Source organism: Eleutherodactylus coqui, chromosome 13, assembly GCF_035609145.1.
Source record: "Eleutherodactylus coqui strain aEleCoq1 chromosome 13, aEleCoq1.hap1, whole genome shotgun sequence".
NCBI lineage: Eukaryota > Metazoa > Chordata > Amphibia > Anura > Eleutherodactylidae > Eleutherodactylus > Eleutherodactylus coqui.
In genome coordinates, this window is record NC_089849.1 from 73,018,379 (window position 1) to 73,044,220 (window position 25,842).

At 49.6% G+C, this 25,842-nt stretch overlaps 2 protein-coding genes across 2 annotated transcripts; one reads left to right on the plus strand and one right to left on the minus strand.

Moving 5' to 3' along the window:
- Positions 1-17,491: 17,491 nt before the first annotated feature.
- On the minus strand, positions 17,492-18,329 carry LOC136587691 (heat shock protein 30C-like). Its single transcript, XM_066586416.1, has one exon. It carries the CDS (start codon positions 18,190-18,192, stop codon positions 17,560-17,562), a length of 633 nt encoding a protein of 210 aa, XP_066442513.1. The 5' UTR covers positions 18,193-18,329; the 3' UTR covers positions 17,492-17,559.
- A 1,891-nt stretch (positions 18,330-20,220) lies between these two features.
- Positions 20,221-21,053, plus strand: LOC136587648 (heat shock protein 30C-like). The gene has a single exon (XM_066586359.1). It carries the CDS (start codon positions 20,319-20,321, stop codon positions 20,937-20,939), a length of 621 nt encoding a protein of 206 aa, XP_066442456.1. The 5' UTR covers positions 20,221-20,318; the 3' UTR covers positions 20,940-21,053.
- Positions 21,054-25,842: the final 4,789 nt, after the last annotated feature.

Below are 25,842 nucleotides of genomic sequence, written 5' to 3' on the forward strand. Positions count from 1 at the left end.
GCTGTGGGGTCTCACTAATACACTGGCAGGCGCTGTGAAGTGTCACTATTACATCGGAGGCCGCTGTGGGGTCTCACTAATACACTGGGGGCCGCTGTGGGGTCTCACTATTACAATAGGGGGCCGCTGTGAGGTCTCACTAATTAACTGGGGGCTGCTGTGGGTTCTAACTATTACACTTGGGGCCACTGTGCAGTCACACTAATACACTGGGGGCCTCTGCGGAGTGTCAGTAATACACTAGGGGCCACTGTGGGGTCTCACTAATACACTGGGGGGCCACTGTGGGGTCTCGGTATTATACTAGGGGCTACTGTGTGGTCTCACTAATACAATGGGGGTTGCTGTGGGGTCTCACTAATATACTGGGGGCCGCTGTGGAGTGTCAATAAACTATGGACCACTGTGTATTGTCACTAATACACTGGGGGCCGCTGTGGGGTCTCACTATTACACCAGGGGCCACTGCGAGGTCTCACTAATACACTGGGGGCCGCTATGGGCTCTCACTATTACACTGGGGGCCTCTGTTGGGTTTCAGTATTACACTTGGGGCTGCTGTGGGGTCTCACTAATACACTGGCAGGCGCTGTGAAGTGTCACTATTACATCGGAGGCCGCTGTGGGGTCTCACTAATACACTGGGGGCCGCTGTGGGGTCTCACTATTACAATAGGGGGCCGCTGTGAGGTCTCACTAATTAACTGGGGGCTGCTGTGGGTTCTAACTATTACACTTGGGGCCACTGTGCAGTCACACTAATACACTGGGGGCCTCTGCGGAGTGTCAGTAATACACTAGGGGCCACTGTGGGGTCTCACTAATACACTGGGGGGCCACTGTGGGGTCTCGGTATAATACTAGGGGCTGCTGTGTGGTCTCACTAATACAATGGGGGTTGCTGTGGGGTCTCACTAATATACTGGGGGCCGCTGTGGAGTGTCAATAAACTATGGACCACTGTGTATTGTCACTAATACACTGGGGGCCGCTGTGGGGTCTCACTATTACACCAGGGGCCACTGCGAGGTCTCACTAATACACTGGGGGCCGCTATGGGCTCTCACTATTACACTGGGGGCCTCTGTTGGGTTTCAGTATTACACTTGGGGCTGCTGTGGGGTCTCACTAATACACTGGCAGGCGCTGTGAAGTGTCACTATTACATCGGAGGCCGCTGTGAGGTCTCACTATTACACTGGGCGCCGCTGTATAGTCTCACTAATACACTGGGGGCCGCTGTGCATTGTCACTAATACACTGGGGGCTGTTGTGGGTTGTCACTAATACACTGGTGGCTGCTGTGGGGTCTCACTAATACACTAGGGGCCGTAGTGCGGTCTTACTAATACACTAGGGGCTGCTGTGGGGTCTCAGTAATACACTGGGGCCACTCTGGAGTCTCACTATTAAACTGGTGGCCGCTGTGGGGTCTCAGTAATACACTAAGGCCGCCGTGGGGTCTCGATAATACACTAGGGGCCTCTGTGGGGCCTCACTATTACACTGGAGGCTGTTGTAGTGTCTCACTATTACAATGGGGGCCGCTGTGGGGTCTCAGTAATACACTAAGGCCGCCATGGGGTCTCGATAATACACTAGGGGCCTCTGTGGGGCCTCACTATTACACTGAAGGCTGCTGTGGGGTCTCACTATTACAATGGGGGCCACTGTGGGGTCTCACTAATACACTGGGGGCCGCTGTGGGGTCTCAGTATTATACTAGGGACTGCTGTGGGGTCTCACTAATACACTGGGGGCCGCTGTGGGGTCTCACTAATCCACTTGGGGCCGCTGTGGGGTCACATTAATATACTGGGGGCCGCTGTGGAGTGTCACTATTACACTAGGAGCCTCTGTGGGGTGTCAATAATAAACTAGGGACCACTGTGCATTGTCAGTAATACACTGGGGGCCGCTGTGGGGTCTCACTATTACACTAGGGGCCACTGCGAGATCTCACTAATACACTGGGGGCCGCTATGGGCTCTCACATTACACTGGGGGCCGCTGGGGGGTTTCAGTATTACACTTGGGGCTGCTGTGGGGTCTCACTAATACACTGCAGGCGCTGTGAATTGTCACTATTACACCGGGGGCCCCTGTAGGGTCGCACTAATGCCCTGGGGGCCGCTGTGGGGTCTCACTATTACACTGGGGGCCGCTGTAGAGTCTCGCTAATACACTGGGGGCCGCTGTGTGGTGTCACTCAGACACTGTGGGCCGCGGTGGAGAGTCACTAATACACTGGGGACTGCTGTGGGGTCTCACTAATACACTGGGGGCCACTGTGGGGCCTCACTAATACTCTGGGAGCCGCTGTGGGCTCTGACTATTACACTGGGGGCAGCTGTGGGGTCTCAGTATTACACTGGGGGCTGCTGTGGGGTCTCACTAATACACTGGGGGACGCTGTGGGGTCTCACTATTACACTGGGAGCCACTGTGGGGTCTCACTAATGCCCTGGGGGCCGCTGTGGGGTCTCACTATTACACTGGGGGCCGCTGTAGAGTCTCACTAATACACTGGGGGCTGCTGTGTGGTGTCACTCATACACTGTGGGCCGCTGTGGAGAGTCACTAATACACTGGGGGCCGCTGTGTGGTCTCACTATTACACTAGGGGCGCTGTGGGGTGCCAATAATACACTAGGAGCCGCTGTGCATTGTCACTAATACACTGGGGGCCGCTGTGGGATCTCACTATTACACTAGGGGCCGCTGTGGGGTGTCACTAATACACTGGGGGCCACTGCGAGGTCTCACTAATACACTGGGGGCTGCTATGGGCTCTCACCATTACACTGTTGGCTGCTGTGGGGTTTCAGTATTACACTTGGGGCTGCTGTGGGGTCTCACTAATACACTGGCAGGCGCTGTGAAGTGTCACTATTACACCGGGGGCCGCTGTGGGGTCTCACTAATGCCCAGGGGGCCGCTTTGGGGGTCGCACTATTACACTGGGGGCCGCTATGTGGTGTCACTATTACACTAGGGGCCGCTGTGTGGTGCCAATAATACACTGGGGGCCGCTGTGCATTGTCACTAATATACTGGGGGCTGCTGTGGGGTCTCACTAATACACTAGGGGCCGCTGTGGGGTGTCACTAATACACTGGGGACCACTATGGGGTCTCACTATTACACTGGGGGCCGCTATGGGCTCTCACTATTACACTGGGGGCCGCTGTGGGGTCTCACTTATACACTGGGGGCTGCTGTGGGGTCTCACTATTACACTGGGGGCCACTGTGGGGTCTCACTAATAAACTGGGAGCCACTGTGGGGTCTCACTAAGACACTGGTAGCCGCTGTGGGGTCACACTAATACACTGGGGGCCGCTGTGGAGTGTCACTATAACACTGGGGGCCACTGAGGGGTCTTATTATTACACTGTGGACCGCCATGAGGTGTCAATAATTCACTGGAGGCTGCTGTGTGGTCTCACTGATACACTAGGGGCCGTAGTGCGGTCTGACTAATACACTAGGGGCCGCTGTGGGGTCTCAGTAATACACTGGAGCCACTGTGGAGTCTCATTAATAAACTAGGGGCCGCTGTGGGGTCTCAGTAATACACGAAGGCCGCTGTGGGGTCTCGATAATACACTAGGGGCCTCTGTGGGGCCTCACTATTACCCTGGAGGCTGCTGTGGGGTCTCACTATTACAATGGGGGCCACTGTGGGGTCTCACTATTACACTGGGGGCGGCTCTGGGTCCTCACTAGAGATGAGCGAGCATACTCGTTAAGGCAGATACTCAAGAGAGTATCGTCCTTTTTGAGTACCTGCCTGCTCGTCAGAAAAGATTCGGGTGCCAGCGGGGGTGAGTGAGCAGCGGGGAGCGGGGGGTGGGAAGAGAGAGATTTCGCCCCTATCCCCCCCCCCACCCCCACCCCCGCTCTCCCTTGCCGCCCCCCGAAACTTTTCTGATGAGCAGAAAGGTACTCGAAAAGGACGATACTCGCTCGAGTATGCTCGCTCATCTCTAGTTCTATCTATCACGATGGGGGCCGCTGTGGGGTCTCACTAATACACTGGGGCCGCTGTGGAGTTTCAGTATTTGATGTGGGCCGCTGTGGGGTCTCACTATTACACTGTGGGCTGCTGTGAGGTCTCAAAAACACACTGGGAGCTGCTGTGGGGTCTCGCTGAAACACTGGGGGCCACTGCGGGGTGTCACTGATACACTGGGGGCTACTGTGGCGTGTCACTGATACACTAGGGGCCACTGTGGGGTCCCACTAATACACGTGGGGCCGCTATGGTTTCTTATTATTACACTGGTGGCCGCTGTGGGGTCTCACTAATACACTGGGGCCGCTGTGGGGTCTCACTAATACACTGGGGCCGCTGTGGAGTCTCACTAATAACCTGGGGGCCACTATGGGGTCTGACTATTACACTGGGGGCTGCTTTGGGTTCTCACTATTACACTGGGGGACCACCGTGGGGTTTCACTAATATACTCGGGGGCTGCCATGGTGTGTCCCTAATACACTGGCAGCCGCGTGGTATCACTCTTACACTATGGGCCGCCGTTGGGTGTCACTAATACACTTGGGGCCGCTGTGGTGTGTCACTAATACACTGGGGGCTGCTGTGGGATCTCACTAATACACTCGGGGCCACTGTGGGGTCCCACTAATACAATGGGGGCCGCTGTGGGGTCCCACTAATACACTGGAGGCCGCTGTGCGGTCTCACTAATACACTGGGGGCCACTCTGGAGTCTCACTATTGAACTGGGGGCTGCTGTGGGGTCTCACTAATACACTGGGGGCTGCAGTGGGGTCTCACTAATACACTAGGGGCCGCTGTGGGGCCTCACTATTACACTGGGGGCCCTGTGGGGTCTCACTATTACACTGAAGGCCACTGTGGAGTCTCACTATTACACTGGGGGCCACTGTTGTTTCTCCCTAATACACTAGGGGCCGCTGTGGGGTCTCACTATTAAACTGGGGGCCGCTGTGGGGTCTCAATAATACACTAAGGCCGCTGTGGGGTCTCGATAATACACTAGGGGCCTCTGTGGGGCCTCACTATTACACTGGAGGCTGCTGTGGGGTCTCACTATTACACTGGGGGCCACTGTGGGGTCTCACTATTACACTGGGGGCCACTGTGGGGTCTCACTATTACACTGGGGGCGGCTGCGGGTTCTCACTATTACACTAGGGGCCACTGTGGGGTCTCACTAATACACTAGGGGCCTCTGTGGGGCCTCACCATTACACTGGAGGCTGCTGTGGGGTCTCACTATTACAATGGGGCCACTGTGGGGTCTCACTATTACACTGGGGGCGGCTGTGGGTCCTCACTAGAGATGGCAGATACGTGAGAGTATCGTCGTTAAGGCACATACGTGAGAGTATCGTCGTTTTCGAGTACCTGCCTGCTCGTCAGAAAAGATTTGGGTGCCAGCGGGGGTGAGTGGTGGGTTGCGTTAGTGAGCAGCGGGGAGCGGGGGGTGGGAAGAGAGAGATTTCGCCCCTATTCCCCCCGCCGCCCCCCGAATCTTTTCTGATGAGCAGAAAGGTACTCGAAAAGGACGATACTCGCTCGAGTATGCTCGCTCATCTCTAGTTCTATCTATCACGATGGGGGCCGCTGTGGGGTCTCACTAATACACTGGGGCCGCTGTGGAGTTTCACTATTCGATGTGGGCCACTGTGGGGTCTCACTATTACACTGTGGGCTGCTGTGAGGTCTCACTAACACACTGGGAGCTGCTGTGGGGTCTCACTGATACACTGGGGGCCGCTGCGGGGTGTCACTGATACACTGGGGGCCACTGTGGCGTGTCACTGATACACTGGGGGCCACTGTGGGGTCTCAGTAATACACGTGGGGCCGCTGTGGGGTCTCATTAATACAGTTGGGGGTGCTTCGGGGTCTCACTAATACACTGGGGGCCGCTGTGGTTTCTTATTATTACACTGGTGGCCGCTGTGGGGTCTAACTAACACACTGGGGCCTCTGTGGAGTCTCACTAATACCCTGGGTGCCACTATGGGGTCTGACTATTACACTGGGGGGCCACCGTGGGGTGTCACTAATATACTCAGGGGCCACCATGGTGTGTCCCTAATACACTGGCAGCCGCGTGGTATCACTCTTACACTATGGGCCACCGTGGGGTCTCACTATTACACTGTGGGCCGCCGTTGGGTGTCACTAATACACTTGGGGCCGCTGTGGAGTGTCACTAATATACTTGGGGCCGCTGTGGGGTTTCACTTATACACTGGAGGCCGCTGTGGGTTGTCACTAATACACTGGGGGCTGCTGTGAGATCTCACTAATACACTGGGGGCAACTGTGGGGTCCCACTAATACACGTGGGGCCGCTATGGTTTCTTATTATTACACTGGTGGCCGCTGTGGGGTCTCACTAATACACTGGGGCCGCTGTGGGGTCTCACTAATACCCTGGGGGCTGCAGTGGGGTCTCGCTAATACACTAGGGGCCGCTGTGGGGCCTCACTATTACACTGAAGGCCACTGTGGAGTCTCACTATTACACTGGGGACCACTGTTGTTTCTCACTAATACACTGGGGCCTGCTGTGGGATCTCGCTAATACACTGGTGGCCACAGTGGGGTCTTATTATTACTCTCGGGGCCGGCGTGGGGTCTCTCTATTACACTGTGGGCCGCCGTGAGGTGTCACTAATACACTGTGGGCCACAGTGGAGTCTCTCTATTACACTGGGGGCCACGGTTGTTTCACTAATACACTGGTGGCCGCTGTGGGGTCTCACTAATACACTGGGGGCCGCAGTGCGGTCTGACTAATACACTATGGACCGCTGTCGGGTCTCACTATTGATCTGGGGGCCAATGTGGGGTCTCAGTAATACAATGAGGCCGCTGTGGGTTCTCACTAATACAGTAGGGGCCGGTGTGGGGCCTCACTATAACACTGGGGGCACTGGGGGGTCTAATTATTCCACTGGGGGCGGCTGTGGGTCCTCACTAGAGATGAGCGAGCATACTCGTTAAGGGCAGATACTCGAGCGAGTATCGTCCTTTTCGAGTACTCGCTTGCTCGTCAGAAAAGATTCAGGTGCCGGCGGGGATGAGCAGTGGGTTGCGGGAGTGAGCAGAGTAAGTAGGGGGGAGCATGGGGGTGGGGGGGTGGGAGAGATTTCTCCCCCCCTGCCAGCACCCGAATCTTTTCTGATGAGCAGGAAGGTACTCGAAAAGGAAGATACTCGCTCGAGTATCTGCCCTTACAAGGATGCGCGCTCATCTCTAGTGAGAACCCACAGCGGCCCCCAGTGGAATAGTGAGATCCCCCAGTGTAATAGTGAGACCCCACAGCGGGCGCTGTGGAGTCTCACTATTACACTGGGGGCCCCTGTGGGGTCTCACTAATACACTGGGGCCGCTGTGCGGTCTTACTATTACACTGGGGGCCGCTGTGGGGTCTCATATTACACTGGGGGCCGCTGTGGGGTTTCACTATTCGATGTGGGCCGCTGTGGGGTCCTACTATTACACTGTGGACCGCTGTGAGGCCTCACTAACACACTGGGGGCTGCTGTAGGGTTTCACTAATACATGGGGATCCGCTGTGGGGTGTAAGTATTACACTGGGGCCACTTTGGGGTCTCACTATTACTCTGGGGGCCATTGTAGTGTCTCACTAATACATTGGGGGGTGCAGTGGGGTCTCACTAATACAACAGGGACTGCTGTGGGGTGTCACTGATACATTGGGGGCCGCTGGGGGTCTCACTAATACACTGGGGTCGCTGTGGGGTCTCAATAATACACTGGGGGCGCTGTGGGGTCTCATTATTACACTGGCGGCCGCTGTGGGGTCTTACTAATATACTGGGGTCTGCTTTGGGTACTCACTATTACACTAGGGGCCATCGTGGAGTGTCACTAATATACTGGGGGCCGCCATGGTGTGTTACTAATACGCTGCGGGCAGCCGTGTGGTATCACTTTTACACTGTGGGCCACCGTGGGTTCTCACTATTACACTGTGGGCCGCCGTGGGGTGTGACTAATTCACTTGACGCCTCTGTGGGGTGTCACTTATACACTGGAGGCCGCTGTGGGTTGTCACTAATACGCTGGGGGCCACTGTGCGATCTCACTATTACACTGGGGGCCACTGTGCGGTCTCACTAATACACTGGGGGCCGCTGTGGGGTCTCACTATAATACTGGGGGCCGCTGTGGGGTCTCATTATAATACTGGGAGCCGCTGTGGGGTCACACTAATACATTGAGGGCCACTGTGGAATCACACTATTGAACTGGGGGCCGCTGTGGGGTCTCACTAATACACTATGGGCCACTGTGGGGTCTCACTAATACATTGGGGGCCACTGTGGAATCTCACTTTTGAACTGGGGGCCACTGTGGGGTCTTAGTAATACACTGGGGCCGCTGTGGGGTCTCACTAATACACTAGGGCCCGCCGTGGGGCCTTGGTATTACATCGGGGGCCCTGTTGGGTCTCACTATTACACTGGGTGCCGCTGTGCGGTGTCACTAATACACTGGGGGCCGCTGTGGGGTGTCACTATTTTATTCGGGGTCGCTGTGAGGTGTCACTAATACACTGGGGGCCGCTGTGGGGTGTCACATATACACTGGGGGCCGCTGTGGGTGGTCACTAATACACTGGAGCAGGGGTGTAACTATAGAGGGTGCAGGGGATGCGGTTGCACCCGGGCCCAGGAGCTTTAGGGGGCCCATAAGGCCTCTCTTCTCTATATAGGGACCCCAGTACTATGAATAAAGCATTATACTTGGTGGCCCTATTACAGGTTTTGCACTGGCGGCCAGAAGCTTCAAGTTATGTCTCTGTGCAGCATGGTTTAGGTATGGGTACGGGTACAGATACAGATACAGATAGAGGGGGTGTCCCAGCTCACCCTTTTCATCAGGGCCCCAGAGCCTTTAGTTACGCCCCTGCACTGGAGACCGCTCTGGGGTACCACTAATACACTGGGGGCAGCTATGGAGTCTCACTAATACACTGGGGACCCCTGTGTGGTCTCACTATTAGAGTGGGGGCCGCTGTGGGGTCTCACTAATACACTGGGTGCCACTGTGGAGTCTCACTATTACACTAGGGGCCGCTGTGGGGTCTCACTAATACAGTGGGGCCGCTGTGGGGTCTCACTAATTTTCTGTAGGCTGCTCTGGGGTCTCACTATTGCAATGGGGGCTGCTGTGGGGTTTCACTATTACAATGAGGGCCGCTGTGGGTTCTCACTATTACACTGTGGGCAGCTGTGGGGGTCTCACTAATACACTGGAGGCTGCTGTGGGGGTCTCACTAATGCACTGGAGGCTGCTGTGGGGTCTCACTAATACACTGGGGGTCGCTGTGGGGTGTCACTAATACACTGGGGGCTGTTGTTGGGTGTCACTATTACACTTGGGCCACTGTAGGGTCTCACTAATTCACTGGGGGCCTCTGTGGAGTGGCACTATTACACTGGGAGGCGCTGTGGTGTGTCACCAATACACTGTAGGCCGCTGTGGGGTCTTACTAATACACTGGGGGCCAATGTAGAGTCTTACTAATACACTGGGGGCTGCTGTGAGGTGTCACTAGTACACTGAAGGGCCGCAGAGGGGACTCACTAATACACTTGGGACTGCTGTGCAGTCTCACTATTACACTGAAGGCCGCTGTGGGGTCTCACTGTTACACCTGGGGCTGCTGTCGAGTGTCACTAATACACTGCAGGCCGCTGTTCGGTCTCACTAATACACTGAGAGGCAACTGTTGGGTCTTAGTATTACACTATGGGCCGCTGTGTGGTTTCACTATTACACTGGGGGCCGCTGTGGGTAGTCACTAATACATATGGGTCTGCTATTGTTTTTCACTAATGCACTGGGGGCCACTGGGGGGGTCTCAATAATACACTGGGGTCCACAGTGGGCTGTCACTTGTACATTGAGGGCCGCTGTGGGGTGTCACTATTACACTCGGGGCCGCCGTTTGGTGTCACTAATACCCTGGGGGCCTCTGTGTGGTGTCACAAAAACAATGGGGGCCGCTGTGGGGCCTCACTATTACAGTGGGGACCCCTGTGGGGTCTCACTATTACACTGGAGGCCGCTGTGGGGTCTCACTAATACTCTGGGGGCCACTGTGGACTCCCACTTTTACACTTGGGGCTGCTGTGAGGTCTCACTAATACAGTGGGGCCACTGTGGGGTCTCACTAATACACCGGGGGCCACTGTGGAGTCTCACTATTACAATGTGGGCCGCTGTGGGGACTCACTATTACAATAGGGGGCCGCTGTGGGGTCTCACTATTACTCTGTGGGCAGCTGTGGGGTCTCACTATTACACTGTGGGCTGTTGTGGGGTCTAACTACTACACTGGTGGCTGCTGTGGGGTCTTACTAATACACTAGGGTCGCTGTGGGGTGTCACTATTACCCTGGGGCCACTGTAGGGTCTCACTATTACACTTGGGGCCGCTGTGGGGTCTCACTGTTACAATGGGGGCTGCCGTGGGGTGTCACTAATATACTTGGGGCCACTATGGGGTGTCACTAATGCACTCGGAGCCGTTGTGGGGGTGTCACCTTTAACACGGGGGGCCACTGTCGGAACTCACTAATACATCGGGGGCCACTGTGGAGTGGCACTGTTACACTGGGAGGCGCTGTGGTGTGTCACCAATACACTGTAGGCCCCTGTGGGGTCTTACTAATACACTGGGGGCCAATGTAGGGTCTTACTAATACACTGAGGGCTGCTGTTGGGTCTTAGTATTACACTATGGCACAGGTGTGAAACACAAGGCCCGCGGGACAAATCCGGCCCGCCACCTCATTTTCTGTGGCCCGCCGGCTGTGCAGTAAGTTCCCTCACTCCTCCATGCTGCTGTCAGTAGGCGATCTTCTCTCGGCTTGTTCTGTCTAGTGCAGACAGTAATAGAGGAGTGCCGATAGCAGGCTGACAACGGCCGCGGAGGAGGGAAGATGACTGCAGAGAACATGATCTCTGCAGCGAGGAGAGCGACGCTGAGGAGGAGCAGCTGCTGGGTGGGATCCGTTGTGTGTGTGTCTGTGTGTGTGTATATAGATATATATATATATATATATATATATATATATATATATGCGTGTGTGTGTGTCTGTGTATATATAATAATAATAATCTTTATTTGTATAGCGCCAACATATTCTGCAGCGCTTACATAGACAGGGGGAATACAGAAAGACAAAAGTACAAAAAATTACAGAACCACGGTTACATAGTAATCAATTGGTGGAAACAATAGGGGTGAGGGTCCTGCTCCAACGAGCTTACATAATACAATAGGGTGTTACAGAAGGTAAAATGGCTGGAGATGTGCACGGTATGGCGAGGTGGAGAGTGAGGGATTCTATACGCAGACAATGGTCAGATATTTGGCAGAATCGGTATGACTGCAGGAGCGGTTTATGACAGCTAGCAGGGATTGCAGTCAGTAGGTCAGGGAGCATGTTATCAGGCAGCGTATAGAGGAGTTTGTTTAGAGAATGCGGTATGCCTCCCTGAAGAGGTGCGTTTTTAGAGCACGCCTGAAGTTTTTCGAGTCCTGGATTGCCCGGGTATCCTTTGGTAGTGCGTTCCAGAGGACTGGTGCTGCTCTGGAGAAGTCTTGGAGGCGGGAGTGAGAAGTTCGAATTAGAGGGGTGTGCAGTCTAGTTTCGTTTGCCGAGCGGAGAGCCCGGGCTGGGTGATGGATTGAGATGAGGGAGGCAATATAGGGGGGCGCTGCGCTGTGGAGGGCTTTGTGGATTAGGGTAGTGAGTTTAAATTGAATTCTGTATTTAACGGGCAGCCAGTGCAGTGACTGGCACTGGGCAGAGGCGTCCGAGTAGCGGCTGGACAGGAATATGAGCCTGGCTGCCACATTCAGGATGGATTGGAGAGGGTAGAGTCTGGTGCAGGGGAGGCCGATCAGCAATAATCGAGCTGAGAGTGGATGAGGGCGACAGTAAGCGTTTTCAGCGTGTCTATGGTGAGAAAAGAGCGGATTCTTGCGATGTTCTTGAGGTTCAGCTGACAGGTTCGGGCCACAGATTGGATGTATGGGGTAAATGAGAGATCGGAGTCGAATATGACCCCAAGGCAGCGGGCATGTTGTCTAGGAGTTATGGTGGCGCCACACACTGAGATGGAGATGTCAGGATGAGGTTGGTTAGTGGAAGGAGGAAACACCAATAAGTCAGTTCTAGAGAGGTTTAGTTTTAGGTAGAGAGAGGACATGGTGTTAGAGACAGCAGACAGACAGTTGGTGATGTTTTGGAGGAAAGGTGCAGAGATGTCACGGGAAGAGGTGTATAGCTGGGTGTCATCAGCATACAGGTGGTATTGGAGGCCAAATCTCCTGATGGTTTGTCCAACAGGGGCTGTGTAAATAGAGAAAAGGAGGGGGCCGAGGACCGAGCCTTGCGGGACCCCAACAGCAAGGGGAAGGAGAGGTAGAACCAGCAAAGGAGACACTGAAGGAGCGGTCAGATAGGTAGGAGGAGAACCAGGAGAGAGCGATGTCCTTTAGGCTGATGGAGCGAAGCATACTGAGGAGGAGTTTGTGGTCGACAGTGTCAAATGCTGCGGAGAGGTCGAGGAGGATCAGTAGGGAATAGTCGCCCCTCGATTTGGCTGTCAGTAGGTCGTTTGATACCCTTGTAAGGGCAGTTTCTGTCGAGTGTTGGGGTCGGAAGCCAGACTGTAGGGGGTCAAGGAGAGAGTTCTCTGATAGATAGCTTACAAGGAGGGAATAAACCAGCCGTTCTAGTAGTTTGGAGATAAAGGGGGGGTTTGAAATGGGTCGGTAATTGGCAACGTCAGTCGCGTCAAGAGTCGGCTTCTTGGAGTGGGGATATGATGGCGTGTTTGAAAGAAGAGGGAAAGATGCCAGAGGTCAGAGAGAGGTTGAATATAGTGGTGAGATGGGAGATGACCACTGGAGAGAGGGATCGGAGGAGGTGTGAGGGGAAAGGGTCGCTAGCGCAGGTGGTGGGGCGAGCAGAGAAGAGCAGTTTGGAGACTTCTTCCTCTGTCGCTGGTCTGAGTACAGACAGTGAGCAAGAGCTAGAGGCAGTGCTGACAAGACTAGGGTCAGGGCAAGTCTGGGATTGGAAAGTTATTTCCTGACGGATGTCATCAATTTTCTTTTTGAAATAGGCAGCCAGCTCTACAGCACTGAGATCCGTATATGTGTGTGTGTGTGTCTGTATATATGTGTGTGTGTGTATGTATATATATATATATATATATATATATATATGTGTGTGTGTCTGTGTGTATATATATATGTGTGTGTGTGTGTCTGTCTGTGTATATATATATATGTGTGTGCGTCTGTATATATATATATGTGTGTGTCTGTATATATATATATATATATATATATGTGTGTGTTTGTATATATATATATATATGTGTGTGTGTCTGTATATATATATGCGTGTGTGTCTATATATATATATATATGTCTGTATATATATATATATGTGTGTATGTGTGTCTGTATATATGTATATATATATATATTTATTTATATATGTGTGTGTGTCTGTATATATATATATATATATGTGTGTGTGTGTGTCTGTATATATCTGTGTTTGTGTCTATATATGTGTGTGTGTGTGTCTGTACGTATATGCGCAGAATGGTGTGTGTGTGTATGCGCAGAATGGTGTGCGTGTGTATGCGCAGAATGGTGTGCGTGTGTATGCGCAGAATGCGTCTGTGCGTGTGTATGCGCAGAATGCGTCTGTGCGTGTGTATGCGCAGAATGGTGTGCGTGTGTATGCGCAGAATACTGTGCGTGTGTATGCGCAGAATGCTGTGCGTGTGTATGCGCAGAATACGTCTGTGCGTGTGTATGCGCAGAATGGTGTGCGGGTGTATGTGCAGAATGGTGTGCGGGTGTATGCGCAGAATGCGTCTGTGCGTGTGTATGCGCTGAATGCGTCTGTGCGTGTGTATGCACTGAATGCATCTGTGCGTGTGTATGCGCTAAATGCGTCTGTGCGTGTGTATGTGCAGAATGGTGTGCGGGTTTATGCGCAGAATGGTGTGCGGGTGTATGCGCAGAATGGTGTGCGGGTGTATGCGCAGAATGGTGTGCGGGTGTATGCACAGAATGGTGTGCAGGTGTATGCGCAGAATGGTGTGCGGGTGTATGCGCAGAATGGTGTGCGGGTGTATCCGCAGAATGGTGTGCGGGTGTATGCGCAGAATGGTGTGCGGGTGTATGCGCAGAATGGTGTGCGGGTGTATGCGCAGAATGGTGAGCGGGTGTATGCGCAGAATGGTGTGCGGGTGTATGCGCAGAATGGTGTGTGTGTATGCGCAGAATGGTGTGCAGGTGTATGCGCAGAATGGTGTGTGTGTATGCGCAGAATGGTGTGCGCCACTGGCCACTATGGAGGACCTTATTACCAATCGGGCCACTGTGGGGTTTACTGTTACTCTGTTACAATTAGAATCGGCTCTTTGAAGGCAACCATAAGGCTGATGTGGGCCTCGGTAAAAATGAGTTTGACACCCCTGATCTAAAGCATAAGATTCCAATGCATTTGTTCAGATCGGCAGTTTTACGGTGCGTTAAATCGGCCAGCCATAAAATAGAACAGATATGGTGCACATTCTGCCCGCTTTTACGCACGTCCAGAAAAGATAGTACTTGTATATACGCCGCAGCCTGGCCATGTGAGCAGGCGGGAAAACAGGAGATTTAACCGTGACTTGGTTATCACTTTCTCCCGTTCATGCGATTTTCAACCGTGATGCAGCCAAAAATCACAACGCCTGTGAAAGAGGCCTTAGGCTGGCGTCACACGGGCACAGAAAAAATACACTTAGGTACACCGATGTGCATGCAAATAAAGCATTGCTTATTCCGTAAAAATGCTGCACTCCTATGCGCCCAAATGCTCATACACTCGTGTGATGCTAACCTTATGGCCCATTTACACTTCACAATTTTTGCTCAAAATTCATTCAAACGAACAAATTTGAGCAATAATCATTCAAGGATCCCTCACCATGTGTTCACAAGTCATTATCGTTAGCTTCTCGTTCCGTGTAAATGCTCCCCGCTCAGCACTTCACATAGAAGGTGAAGCGCTAAGCAAAAAGCCTGTGATCCAGCGCCACTGTCTGTCTAGTCTGTCTAAACGCTATGCACAAGCACTAACGAGCTTAGTGGTGATGTCAGCGCTTGTGCTGTCATTTAGCCGATTGTCGTCCTGTGTAAAAGCGCCATAATTGTACCTACCGATCCTCAGATGTTGCTCCTTGTTTGCTTTTTAAGTTAAGCTCTGTTAGGACAGTGATCTGTGTGCAGAGTCCGAGGAGCGGGCCCATAGCCGAGGAGTCATCAGCGTAGAGAAAAACCTTGTCACGGGACTCTAGTATCTCCTCCCCTAGGGTAGCTCAGGACTCGATCACAGCACTGCTGGGGGAGATCACAGGGGTAGTAACTGGAGGTTACCTGTAATCTAATTGTTACTCGTGACGCCACCGTTCCGTCCTCTGCTGCGGATCTCTCAGATGTAATAAAGTAGTCCACACACAGGGTATTTTCGGAACGAGACCTGGAAATGGTCGATTCGGGTTTTTTTTACTTAAACTCTTGAAATTATATCCAAATAAACAGTCTTTGTACAGAAGCAAATTGCAGTGGTGCAGCAGGGGGGATTCTTGACGTATCTGTATAATCTACAGTCTAAGTTATCTGTAAGATTTCTCTCCCGGTAAACTCTCTCTCTCTCCTATCATACGTTCTTCTTGCTTAGCAGTGGTTTTCCATTCCTCCGAATTCATGCGGTATCGGTGCAGTACACCCATGCATTCCCATCATGTCCGGGCTTTCACTCTCTCTACAAATGGAGGCCATAGGTAGTCTCTTTGAAGTGCTAGGCCCTGGCGGGAACAGCAGACTACCTCTCTGACTCTTCCATGTCTCCTGATTCCCTCCTTCTGTTTCTCTTTCTCTCATAGACATGTGACCCTTCTTTTATAATGCACACAGGACAAAATGATACATTTCCAGACATTAACCCATTCATGGCTGCAAACATCCAAAACACATAAATTGCTTTCTACTCTCCTACAATACACATAAATTAGGCTGTTTGCATTGCGTTCCCCGCGGTGATAATCCGGCCGCGGGGAACGCAGTGAAAGCTCTCCATAGCATTGCTATGGAGAACGCAGCCGCCATGTCCACAAGCGGAGAATCATTGTGATTCTCCGCTCGCGGCTCGGCAAATCGCAGCATGTCTGTCAGATAGTCTGACTGTCGGAGATCCATCTGCTGGCTCCTGCTCTAGGGCGGCGGCTCCCACGGTTTGTACTCCACAAACAAGACATTGACACGAGACAAATATAGAACATTCTGGAGGGGCCCCACTAACTATGGGCCACTAAATGTGACAACAGGTTAACTACACTGCCTAATGTGAAGTAGTCTGGGTCACATCCCTCTCTCATCATTGGCTCAGCTGCCTTCTCTACACCCTGAACCACCAATTAGGACTCCTTCACACAATCATATTTGCTTAGCGTATCACAAGCGCAGTTTTTGCGCGTGTAATACACAGCTATTACAACCCGTTGATGTCAATGGGTTGGTTCACGTGAGCGTACTTTTTCACTCAGTATTTGATCTCGTGAAAAAATATGCAGCGTGCCCTATTTTGGCGCATATTATGCACCGCATTAGGCCATTAAAGAAAATGGGCCGGGGCAAATATGCAGGAAATAACTATGTATAAATACATGAGGGGACGATACAAGGATCTCGTCCATGATCTGTTTATACCCAGGACTGCGACGGTAACAAGATGACATCCGCTATGTCTTGAAGAAAGCAGGTTTCATCACCAACACTGAAAGGGGTTCTTTACTGTAAAAGCAATGAGACTGTAGAACTCTCTGCCTGAGGAAGTGGTGATGGCAAAATCAATGGAGGAGTTTAAGAAGGACTAGATGTCTTTCTAGAGCGCTATGATATTACACGATAGAGACATTAAATAACCAGCAGGGTTTTTGAATCGGGTGTTGCAGTCAGGTAGGAACTTTCAGACGTTGAATCAGGAATTATTCTGACTGCCATTATGGAGTCGTGAAGCAATTTTTCCCCCCAAATGGGCTAAATTGACTTCTGCCTCACTATTTTTTTTGCCTTCCTCTGGATAGCCAAGGTGGAGAGGGAAAACAGGCTGAGCTAGATGGACATTGTCTTCTTTCAGCCTAACATACTATGTTACCACGTGGTAGAGGTCTTGAAAATTGGACCCCAGCGATCACAAAGTTATTCCTTATCTTTTGCATATGGGATGACTTTTTAATTTGTCATAATCCCTTTAAGTAATAGCACTTTATAGTGGCAGCTTTTAACTCTGATGGTCTAAAAAAATCTATATTTTTATCAATCCAACAATAAAGACAAAATAAAATGTTTAACTGTTTATTGGAAAAATGAAAAAAAATATGATTGCAAAATAATGCATTATAATTTACATTAAAAATTATCTGTCCACATGCATTCATGAGGAGTTCAGTTCTTTCTCTCCCTCTGGGTTGTTGCTCTGGATCTCCTGGTGGTTTTGTTGTCCATCTTCTGGGCTTTGGGTAACATTGATAGAAATAGGCCTTTCTTCAGCAGCGGGCAGCGCCAGTCTAGGAGCCTGAAAGCGGAGCTGGCCATCCTTGGACAGGGAGCACAGGATGTCCTCAGGGTTGACGTCCTGCGGGAGCTCAGCTTCTCTTCTCCACTCTCTATACTCGTGGAAATAGCCGCCATTCTCTGAAGTCTTCTTCTTGTCATGTTTTCCGGAGACAATGAGTCTCCTGCCTTCTGTTTTCACTGTCAGCTCCTCAGGAGTAAAGCCTCTGACTTCTAGGGTGAGATCAAAGTTCTCCTTCCCCTCTTTGTCTGTGGTGGAAGTATTTCGGTCAGAGTCCACAGAACTCCTGTTCAGATGGTCTCCCTGCTCCATGTCCCGGGCCAGAAGCTGGCTGACACACTGCATTCTCCTCTCCATGCTCTTCATCATGTGCATCATGTCATCTTCCAGCAGGTCAACCATGAGTCGTGTACCTGACCAGGGACTGAGGGCGGCCTCCCTGCAGACACACAGAGGGCTGTATGATGGCTGCAGGAGTCTCACAGGAAACATCTTGAGTTGATGTTGCTGAAGCTTCTTGTCTTGGTTGAGTTGGAGACAATGTGTCAGCGTCTGCTTTCTTGCTGCTCAGTTCTGCAGGCCGTCCCAGCTCAGCTTCTTATATACTCATTGCTGTGTGTTCTGGTGTCTTCCTGACACTTCCATGTGCTCTCCGTATATGGAGTGTAAGGGAGGGGACTGACATACAAACACTGAATCATACATGAGGGCAGAGGAGGTGCCAGCAACTTCCAGCATGGACAAGAAAAGTGAGGTGGCAGGGGGGGGCGAGGAGTAAAGTGACTGCTGGAGAGTTCTACATCATTCACGCTTGTGCTCGTTATGGCACTTATGTTGTTTTAGAAGAAGTAACTGATAAAAAAAATATACATATACAAAGTGGACATCTCTAAGGCTGCCATGGGTGGATATGGGGATTTATCATCTTAAATAGGTCCTGTGAAAGACATATACTTAATGGGATAAACAAGTTAGAAATAGGAGAAAACCAACATAGTTTATGTAACTGTAATGATGCAAAAAATAATAGTCAACATCTAAATGACTAAAGTAAGAATGTAGTGACGAGGCGTTCCAAACATTGTTTATATGCGTGGCTTAAAAGGCGAATAAAGAAAGTACAGACTGAAAGAGAGGAAATTACCAAAGAAAGTAAAAATAACCCAAGAAATCTTTCAATTACCTAATTAGAATCTTAAAACTGAATGTGATGTAATCGAGGAGGTGGATGAGGAAAAGGCCAATTTACTAAATTCCTTCTTCTCTACTGTATTTATGTAGGAAACCCCAATGAAGAATGACATAATTGGGGATAATATAAATTCTCCTTAAGGCTTGTTTCACATGGGTGACGCAAAATCGCCACAAGAAAATGGTGATCCATGCGATATCGCTGCGTTTTCTCCCAGTGATATTGCGATTTTGTATTGTTATAAAGTCATTTGTGGTGCTACAAAGTCGCGCAGCTTTGTAGCACTACGTTCAAGAATTTTCAGGTAAGGGCTTGAAATATAACCCCTACCTCGAAAAAAAACCCATATACATCACCTAAGAAGCGCTATTAGCTCCGCCGCATCTTCTCCCCGGTCCCCAGCAGTTGTCTTCAGGCATCTCTGCTGGTCAGGGATTAGAAAATCCCCGCCTCCAGGAAGCGCTACCATTATATGGTACATTAAATAGTACTTTTTGAAAAATACAATTTGTCCCGCAAATAACTCATACAGCTATGCCGATGGATAAATACAAGGGCTAAGATTTTTTTAAAAGGCGAGAGGAAAAAACAAAAATGGAAAAACGAGGTTAACAGGACCATGTGTTTGTTTATGGTGCCGTTGGGACGTGACAGGTCCCCTTTAAAGTGCGACAACCCATTTAGGACGTTTTTCATTTTTAGATTTCGGTGTAGTGTAAGAGAATTTAGGCATTGTAAGCTTTGCCTTACCAGGGAAAAGGAGTATTCATGTGTTTAGTGTACATGTAGGTACTGTCTTACATATCACGCCTGAACTCTTCACTGGAGGGTCGCCTTAAATATCATTAAACATATTATTCATTATGCCTTCTGTTTTCACTGTCAGCTCCTCAGAAGTACAGCTTCTGACATCCAGGGTGAGATCAAAGTTATACTTCCCCTCTTTGACTGTGTTGGAAAAGTTTGTCACAGTCCACAGAACTCCTGTTCAGATGGTCTGAAGCTGGCCAGAAGCTGGCTGACACACTGCATTCTCCTCTCCAGGCTCTGCCTTAAAGATCTGTAATGTATATCCTTCATAATAACATAAGTGCCATAACGAGCACAAGCGTGAATGATGTAGAACTCTCCAGCAGTCACTCTCCTCCTCGCCCCCCCTGCCACCTCACTTTTCTTGTCCATGCTGGAAGTTGCTGGCACCTCCTCTGCCCTCATGTATGATTCAGTGTTTGTATGCCAGTCCCCTCCCTTACACTCCATATACGGAGAGCACATGGAAGTGTCAGGAAGACACCAGAACACACAGCAATGAGTATATAAGAAGCTGAGCTGGGACGGCCTGCAGAACTGAGCAGCAAGAAAGCAGACGCTGAGACATTGTCTCCAACTCAACCAAGACAAGAAGCTTCAGCAACATCAACTCAAGATGTTTCCTGTGAGACTCCTGCAGCCATCGTACAGCCCTCTGTGTGTCTGCAGGGAGGCCGCCCTCAGTCCCCGGTCAGGTACACGACTCATGGCTGACCTGCTGGAAGATGACATGATGCACATGATGAAGAGCCTGGAGAGAAGAATGAACTGTGTCAACCAGCTTCTGGCCCGGGACATGGAGCAGAGAGACCATCTGAACAGGAGTTCTGTGGACTCTGACCGAAACACTTCCACCACAGACAAGGAGGGGAAAGACAACTTTGATCTCACCCTAGAAGTCAAAGGCTTTACTCCTGAGGAGCTGACAGTGAAAACAGAAGGCAGGAGACTCATTGTCTCCGAAAAACATGACAAGAAGTCTTCAGAGAATGGCGGCTATTTCCACGAGTATAGAGAGTGGAGAAGAGAAGCTGAGCTCCCGCAGGACGTCAACCCCGAGGACATCCTGTGCTCCCTGTCCAAGGATGGCCAGCTCCGCCTTCAGGCTCCCAGACTGGTGCTGCCCGCTGCTGAAGAAAGGCCTATTTCTATCAATGTTACCCAAAGCCCAGAAGATGGACAACAAAAGATCCAGAGCAAGAACCCAGAGGGAGAGAAAGAACTGAACTCCTCCTGACTGACAGATTATCCTGCTTGATGTCTAATACATCTTTATATTTATGTCTGTAAAAGAAGAATTTTTATGGAAATCATCAATTTTTGTTGTTTTTCAAATAAACCGTTAAATAGATCATATTTTTGTGTGTTTTTTGTGTCAAAATTATAACACTATGTTTAATAATATTTAAAGCGACCCTCCAGTGAGGAGCTGAGGCTTGATATGTAAGTCAGTATCAACAGGGGATCTACACTAACCACATGAAAACATTTATTTCCTGGCAAGGCAAATAGCTTTACAATGACTCAATTCTCTTACACTACAACTAAACTTAAAGATCAAAAACTTATTAAAGGGGTTGTCCGACTTTAAAGGGAGCCAGTCACATCCCAACAGCACTAGAAACAAAGCTATGGCCCTGTTAGGGGATGGGACAGGGAGCCAAGTGAGGTATTTCTTTGTACTCACCTGCCCTTGGATCCAGCGGTGTCCTTCTCTGAAGATCACGCCGACACTGCAAATCTGACTCTTTTCAAAGTCCCATGCATGCTCTCATTGTGAATAGAGTCGGACTTGCAGTGCCAGCACAAACTTAAGAGGTGGACACCGCTGGATCCAAAGAGCAGGTGAGTATAAAAATACATTACCCAACTCCCTATCACATCCCCAAACATGACTGTAACTTAGTTTATGGTGCTTCAGGGACATGACAGATTCCCTTTAACCCCTTCCCGCTCCAGGACATACATTTACATCCTGGAGCGTCGGGGTATGTATGAAGAGAGGTTGTGGGGCAACCTCTCTTCATACAGAGCAAGCATCAGCTGTTTATTACAGCTGATACCCTCGAGCAATAGCTGCAATTCTGACAGTGGCATTTAAATCCCGTACAGCCCACCTGCGGTGAGGTCTGGGGAGCTGTGCAGGTGTAATGGCAGTCGGGGGCCTTCTGAAAGGCCCCAGGGCTGCCTTAGGAGACTGCCTATCAAGCCATCCCCGTGGGGTGGCTTGATAGACTGCTGTCAAATCGCAGTGTGACGTAATGCTATAGCATTATGTCATACTGCAGGAGTGATCAAAGTATCGCTGGTTGTAGTCCCCCAGGGAAAATAAGATTAATAAAGTTTTATTAATTGTAAAAAAAAAAAAAGTAATAAAAGTTTAAATCACCCCACTTTTGCCATATCTGTAATTAAAAAATCAAAATCATAAAAAAGAAACATACATATTTTGTATTGCCGCATCCGTAAAAGTCCGATCTATCAAAGTAGCACATTATTTACAACACATGGTGAACGTCGTCCGAATAAAAAAATAAAGAACGCCAGGAATGCACTTTTTCAGTTACCCTGTCTCCCAGAAAAAAACGCAATAAAAAGCAATCAAAAAGTCATATGTATTCCGAAAAATGAGCTCTTAAACAACTACGTCGGCGGAAAAATAGAAGGTTATTGCGCGCAGAAGATGGCGGCCGAAAATTATTTTAAAAATTAAATGTCTTTGTAAAAAAAAAAGCAGTACAGTAAAAAAAAAAAAACTATACAAGTTTGATATCCTAGCAATTGTACTGACCCATAGAATTAAAGTTATCATCTCGTTTTTGTTGCAGTTTGTGCGCCGTAGAAACAAGACAAACTGAAAGATGGCGGAATGTAGTTTTTTTTTATTTTACTCCACTTAGAAAGTTTTTCAGTACATTATATGGTACATTAAATGGCACCATTAAAAAATACAACTCGTTGTGCAAAAAACAAGCCCTCATACAGCGACGTCGATGGATAAATAAAGGAGTTACGATTTTTTTAAAGGGGGGAGGAAAAAACGAAAATAGAAAATAAAGGGCCATGTCATTAGGGGGTTAAAGAACATTAGCACAATGTACCTTTAGAACATTAGTACAACCATATTCATGATGTGCCGTCCTGGACAATCTTGCTTCCTGATGTAGGCCCGATAACTTGTCACATGATGATGCATCAGACCATTTTCTGAGGTTTTGCCCTTGTTGCATACATGCGTCCAGAAATATTTCTGGCTAGGGCATTGTACACTATATCACTGCTGATGTAGCGTTCATTGTCTTGCCAGATATGCATAAATGGCAGTAGCATAGTCAGCAATGTGCTTGCACAGTCCATAACAGCACATGTGCATGCACCCAACTGGTGCGTTTTTCTGGTTGGATGTCATGCATGCGCTGTTCTCCCCAGTCTGTGCAATGGTAGAAGTAGTGCTGGCATGGAAGCTAGTGCTACTCCTGATGGGCAATGACACTATATCCTGTCCACGGGCATTGCGGTATCCTGCGGTGGAGCTCCGCCGCGGGAGCCACCGCCCGTCGTCTTATATGCCCAGTCGCCTTATACACCGGAATATACGGTACTCTTTCTCTCTTCCCTAGTATTAGCTATCCCTCCCAGCTTTGTGTCATCAGCACATTTGATCAGTTTTCCATCAATTCCCTCTTCTTGATCATTTATAAAACTGTTGAACAACACTGGACCCAGGACAGAGCCTTGTGGTACCCCACTTGATACATTCTTCCACTTGGATGTGCAGTCATTTATGACCACTCTTTGGGTACGACCACTCAGCCAGTTGTGAATCCACAAAAGTTGCCCTATGTATTGGTCTCTCACTTTTTTTTTTAATGTTGCAAGATGTATTGATCTTCTATACAAAGTGATCTTTTTCACCGGTTGTCTGTGGCTTTACTACCATACAGTCTACATTTTCATCCACATTCCAGGTTACTTGATCCACGAGTCCGCAGCTTGGAGTGACTCGCTGCACAGCTGGTTTTTCCTGCCACGCCGGGCCAGTAAGGAAAGGTACAGTGAGAAAGAAGACGAACAACGGGGTGCAAATATCCTCCTCCGAGCTTCTGCTGACTTCTCCGATATAAAACTTTCACATGTGGGGGCCCAAAATCCCACCCATGGATTCTCCTCATTTAAGTTCATCCCAGGCACAGATGACCAGATCATCGTTGCTCTGAAATCAGAAGAAAACAACGGAGAAGTGGCCACATACATCACTGTCTTTATTCTGGACGGCCGGGTCCTACTACCCGAGACGAAGATTGGGAACGTTAAATATGAAGGAATTGAGTTTATCTGATGACTTCTTCCATTAGTATTAAGAGGGTTGTTTTCTTTGGGGGTTTTTTTTCTTGCCCCATAGCAAAACTGCTCCACAGCCCTGTCCTCTGTGTACAGTCGAGCTGCTGCAGCCAATAACGGACCTCAGTATGATGACTATGATTGGCTGCAGCAGCTTATAAGCACAGTGTTACAGGAGAGAACAAAATGCTGTTGGCGTTGGACACGAGGGGAGAGGGGCGTATAGGTGGTTTTGCTGTGAGGGAAGATAATTTAAAAAAGCTGACTCAAATAACCCCTTTAAAATTACACCTAAAAAAAAAAATCATCCAAATGCCATTTTGCTATTACTGATATTTATATGATGACGGGATTGCTGGAGGTGACAGATTAATCTGATTGTGTAGAATGTATCTCTGAAATGCCAACTGAAGTCTGTCTTTTTATTAAATAATATTTTTAATAAGTGTTGTTACTTTTTCTCCTTGGGGTGTTGGCGTCGTATATTAGCCAGTCTCTGCTTTAGTGACAAAGAAGCTAATTATGTGTATAGTTTTTATTAGACACCTGTTCCCTCTAAGGGTCCAGTTATATGAGACAAATGTTGGGCAAACAATCCCCCGACACTCGTCCCTGTGTGTTCCTGCTCCCGTGCTGTTGCATGGGAGCTAGTATCACTGGCTCGCTCACAGAGCGGCCAGCAAGGAGGCAGGGAGGCTGCAGGAGATTTCTCTCTTCGCTCTCCCCTCCCCACCCCACCCCTCTCCATTGCCTTAACATAGCGCCCGTTCAATACTGAACGATAAGTGATCTGCTCATCGTCCATAGTTTATGCTGCATGGACAATGAGCAGATCGCTCATCGTTCAGTGTAAATAGCGGCCGTTCAGTACTAAACGGCCGCTATGTTAACTCAATGGAGAGAGGTGGGGGAGCGCAAGAGAAATCTCCTGCAAGCGCGCTGCTGAGTGCTAACGATAGTAGCTCCTGTGCAGGTGCACGGGAGCTAGTATGTGCGGGGACGAGTGTCGGGCATCGTTTGCCCATGATTCGTCCTGTTTAAAAGGGCCTTAAAACAGCCGTGACTGCTGTGCTGTTTGAAATTTTGCTGGAATCCATTCAGCAAAATGCACTGTTCCCGTTGACTTTAAGAACGTCGATCAGGGATCCAGTAAAATGATGTAGACTAATGTTTCCCAACCTCTTCAGCCTTGGGGGAATTTTTTATTTATTTATTTTTTAACCATGGGCCACTGCTAACAAAGAGGGCCGTGGCTTGTCACAACACTTGATTTTACCTCCAATTCCGGGCCCCTCCGTCAGCCTCTAGTTATCGCCACTGGACACTTCCACGTAATCTAACCAGTGCTGCGGCCAGCAGGTGCCTGTCGAAGAAGTGCCAAGAGCGCAATGACTTCAGAGGTGAGTGGGGGAGCATGGCATCATCTGAAAGCGGCTGTGGAAGTGCAGCTAATTTCGCGTCAAAACCCATGGCGATGGCATTTATTGCCTTTTGTGGGTTTTGCCATGGAAAATCCTTTTGTTTGGTGTACACGGGGCTGATATCTTGCAGAATATCTGCAGGGGACATTCAGTAGCAGATCGTCAGCAGAAAGTCTTCCTCAAGACCTACGCGATTTGGTGCCGGTTTTATCATGTATGTTTGTGTGGAATTCACCCCCTCATTGAGAAGAGGTGAACTCCACAGTGGAAATCTTTATAAAAGTGACATGCTGCCTAATTATGTGCAGTTTTTTTTTTCTGCAGCTCGTGGACAAAGATTTTCAAAATCTCATCCACTTTGCTGCTACTGTAAATGCC

What these genes read in the sequence shown, in the direction of transcription:
- LOC136587691 (XM_066586416.1), bottom strand. Translation starts at nt 18,192, where the DNA reads ATGTTTCCTGTGAGACTCCTGCAGCCATCATACAGCCCTCTGTGTGTC.
- LOC136587648 (XM_066586359.1), top strand. Translation starts at nt 20,319, where the DNA reads ATGTTTCCTGTGAGACTCCTGCAGCCATCGTACAGCCCTCTGTGTGTC.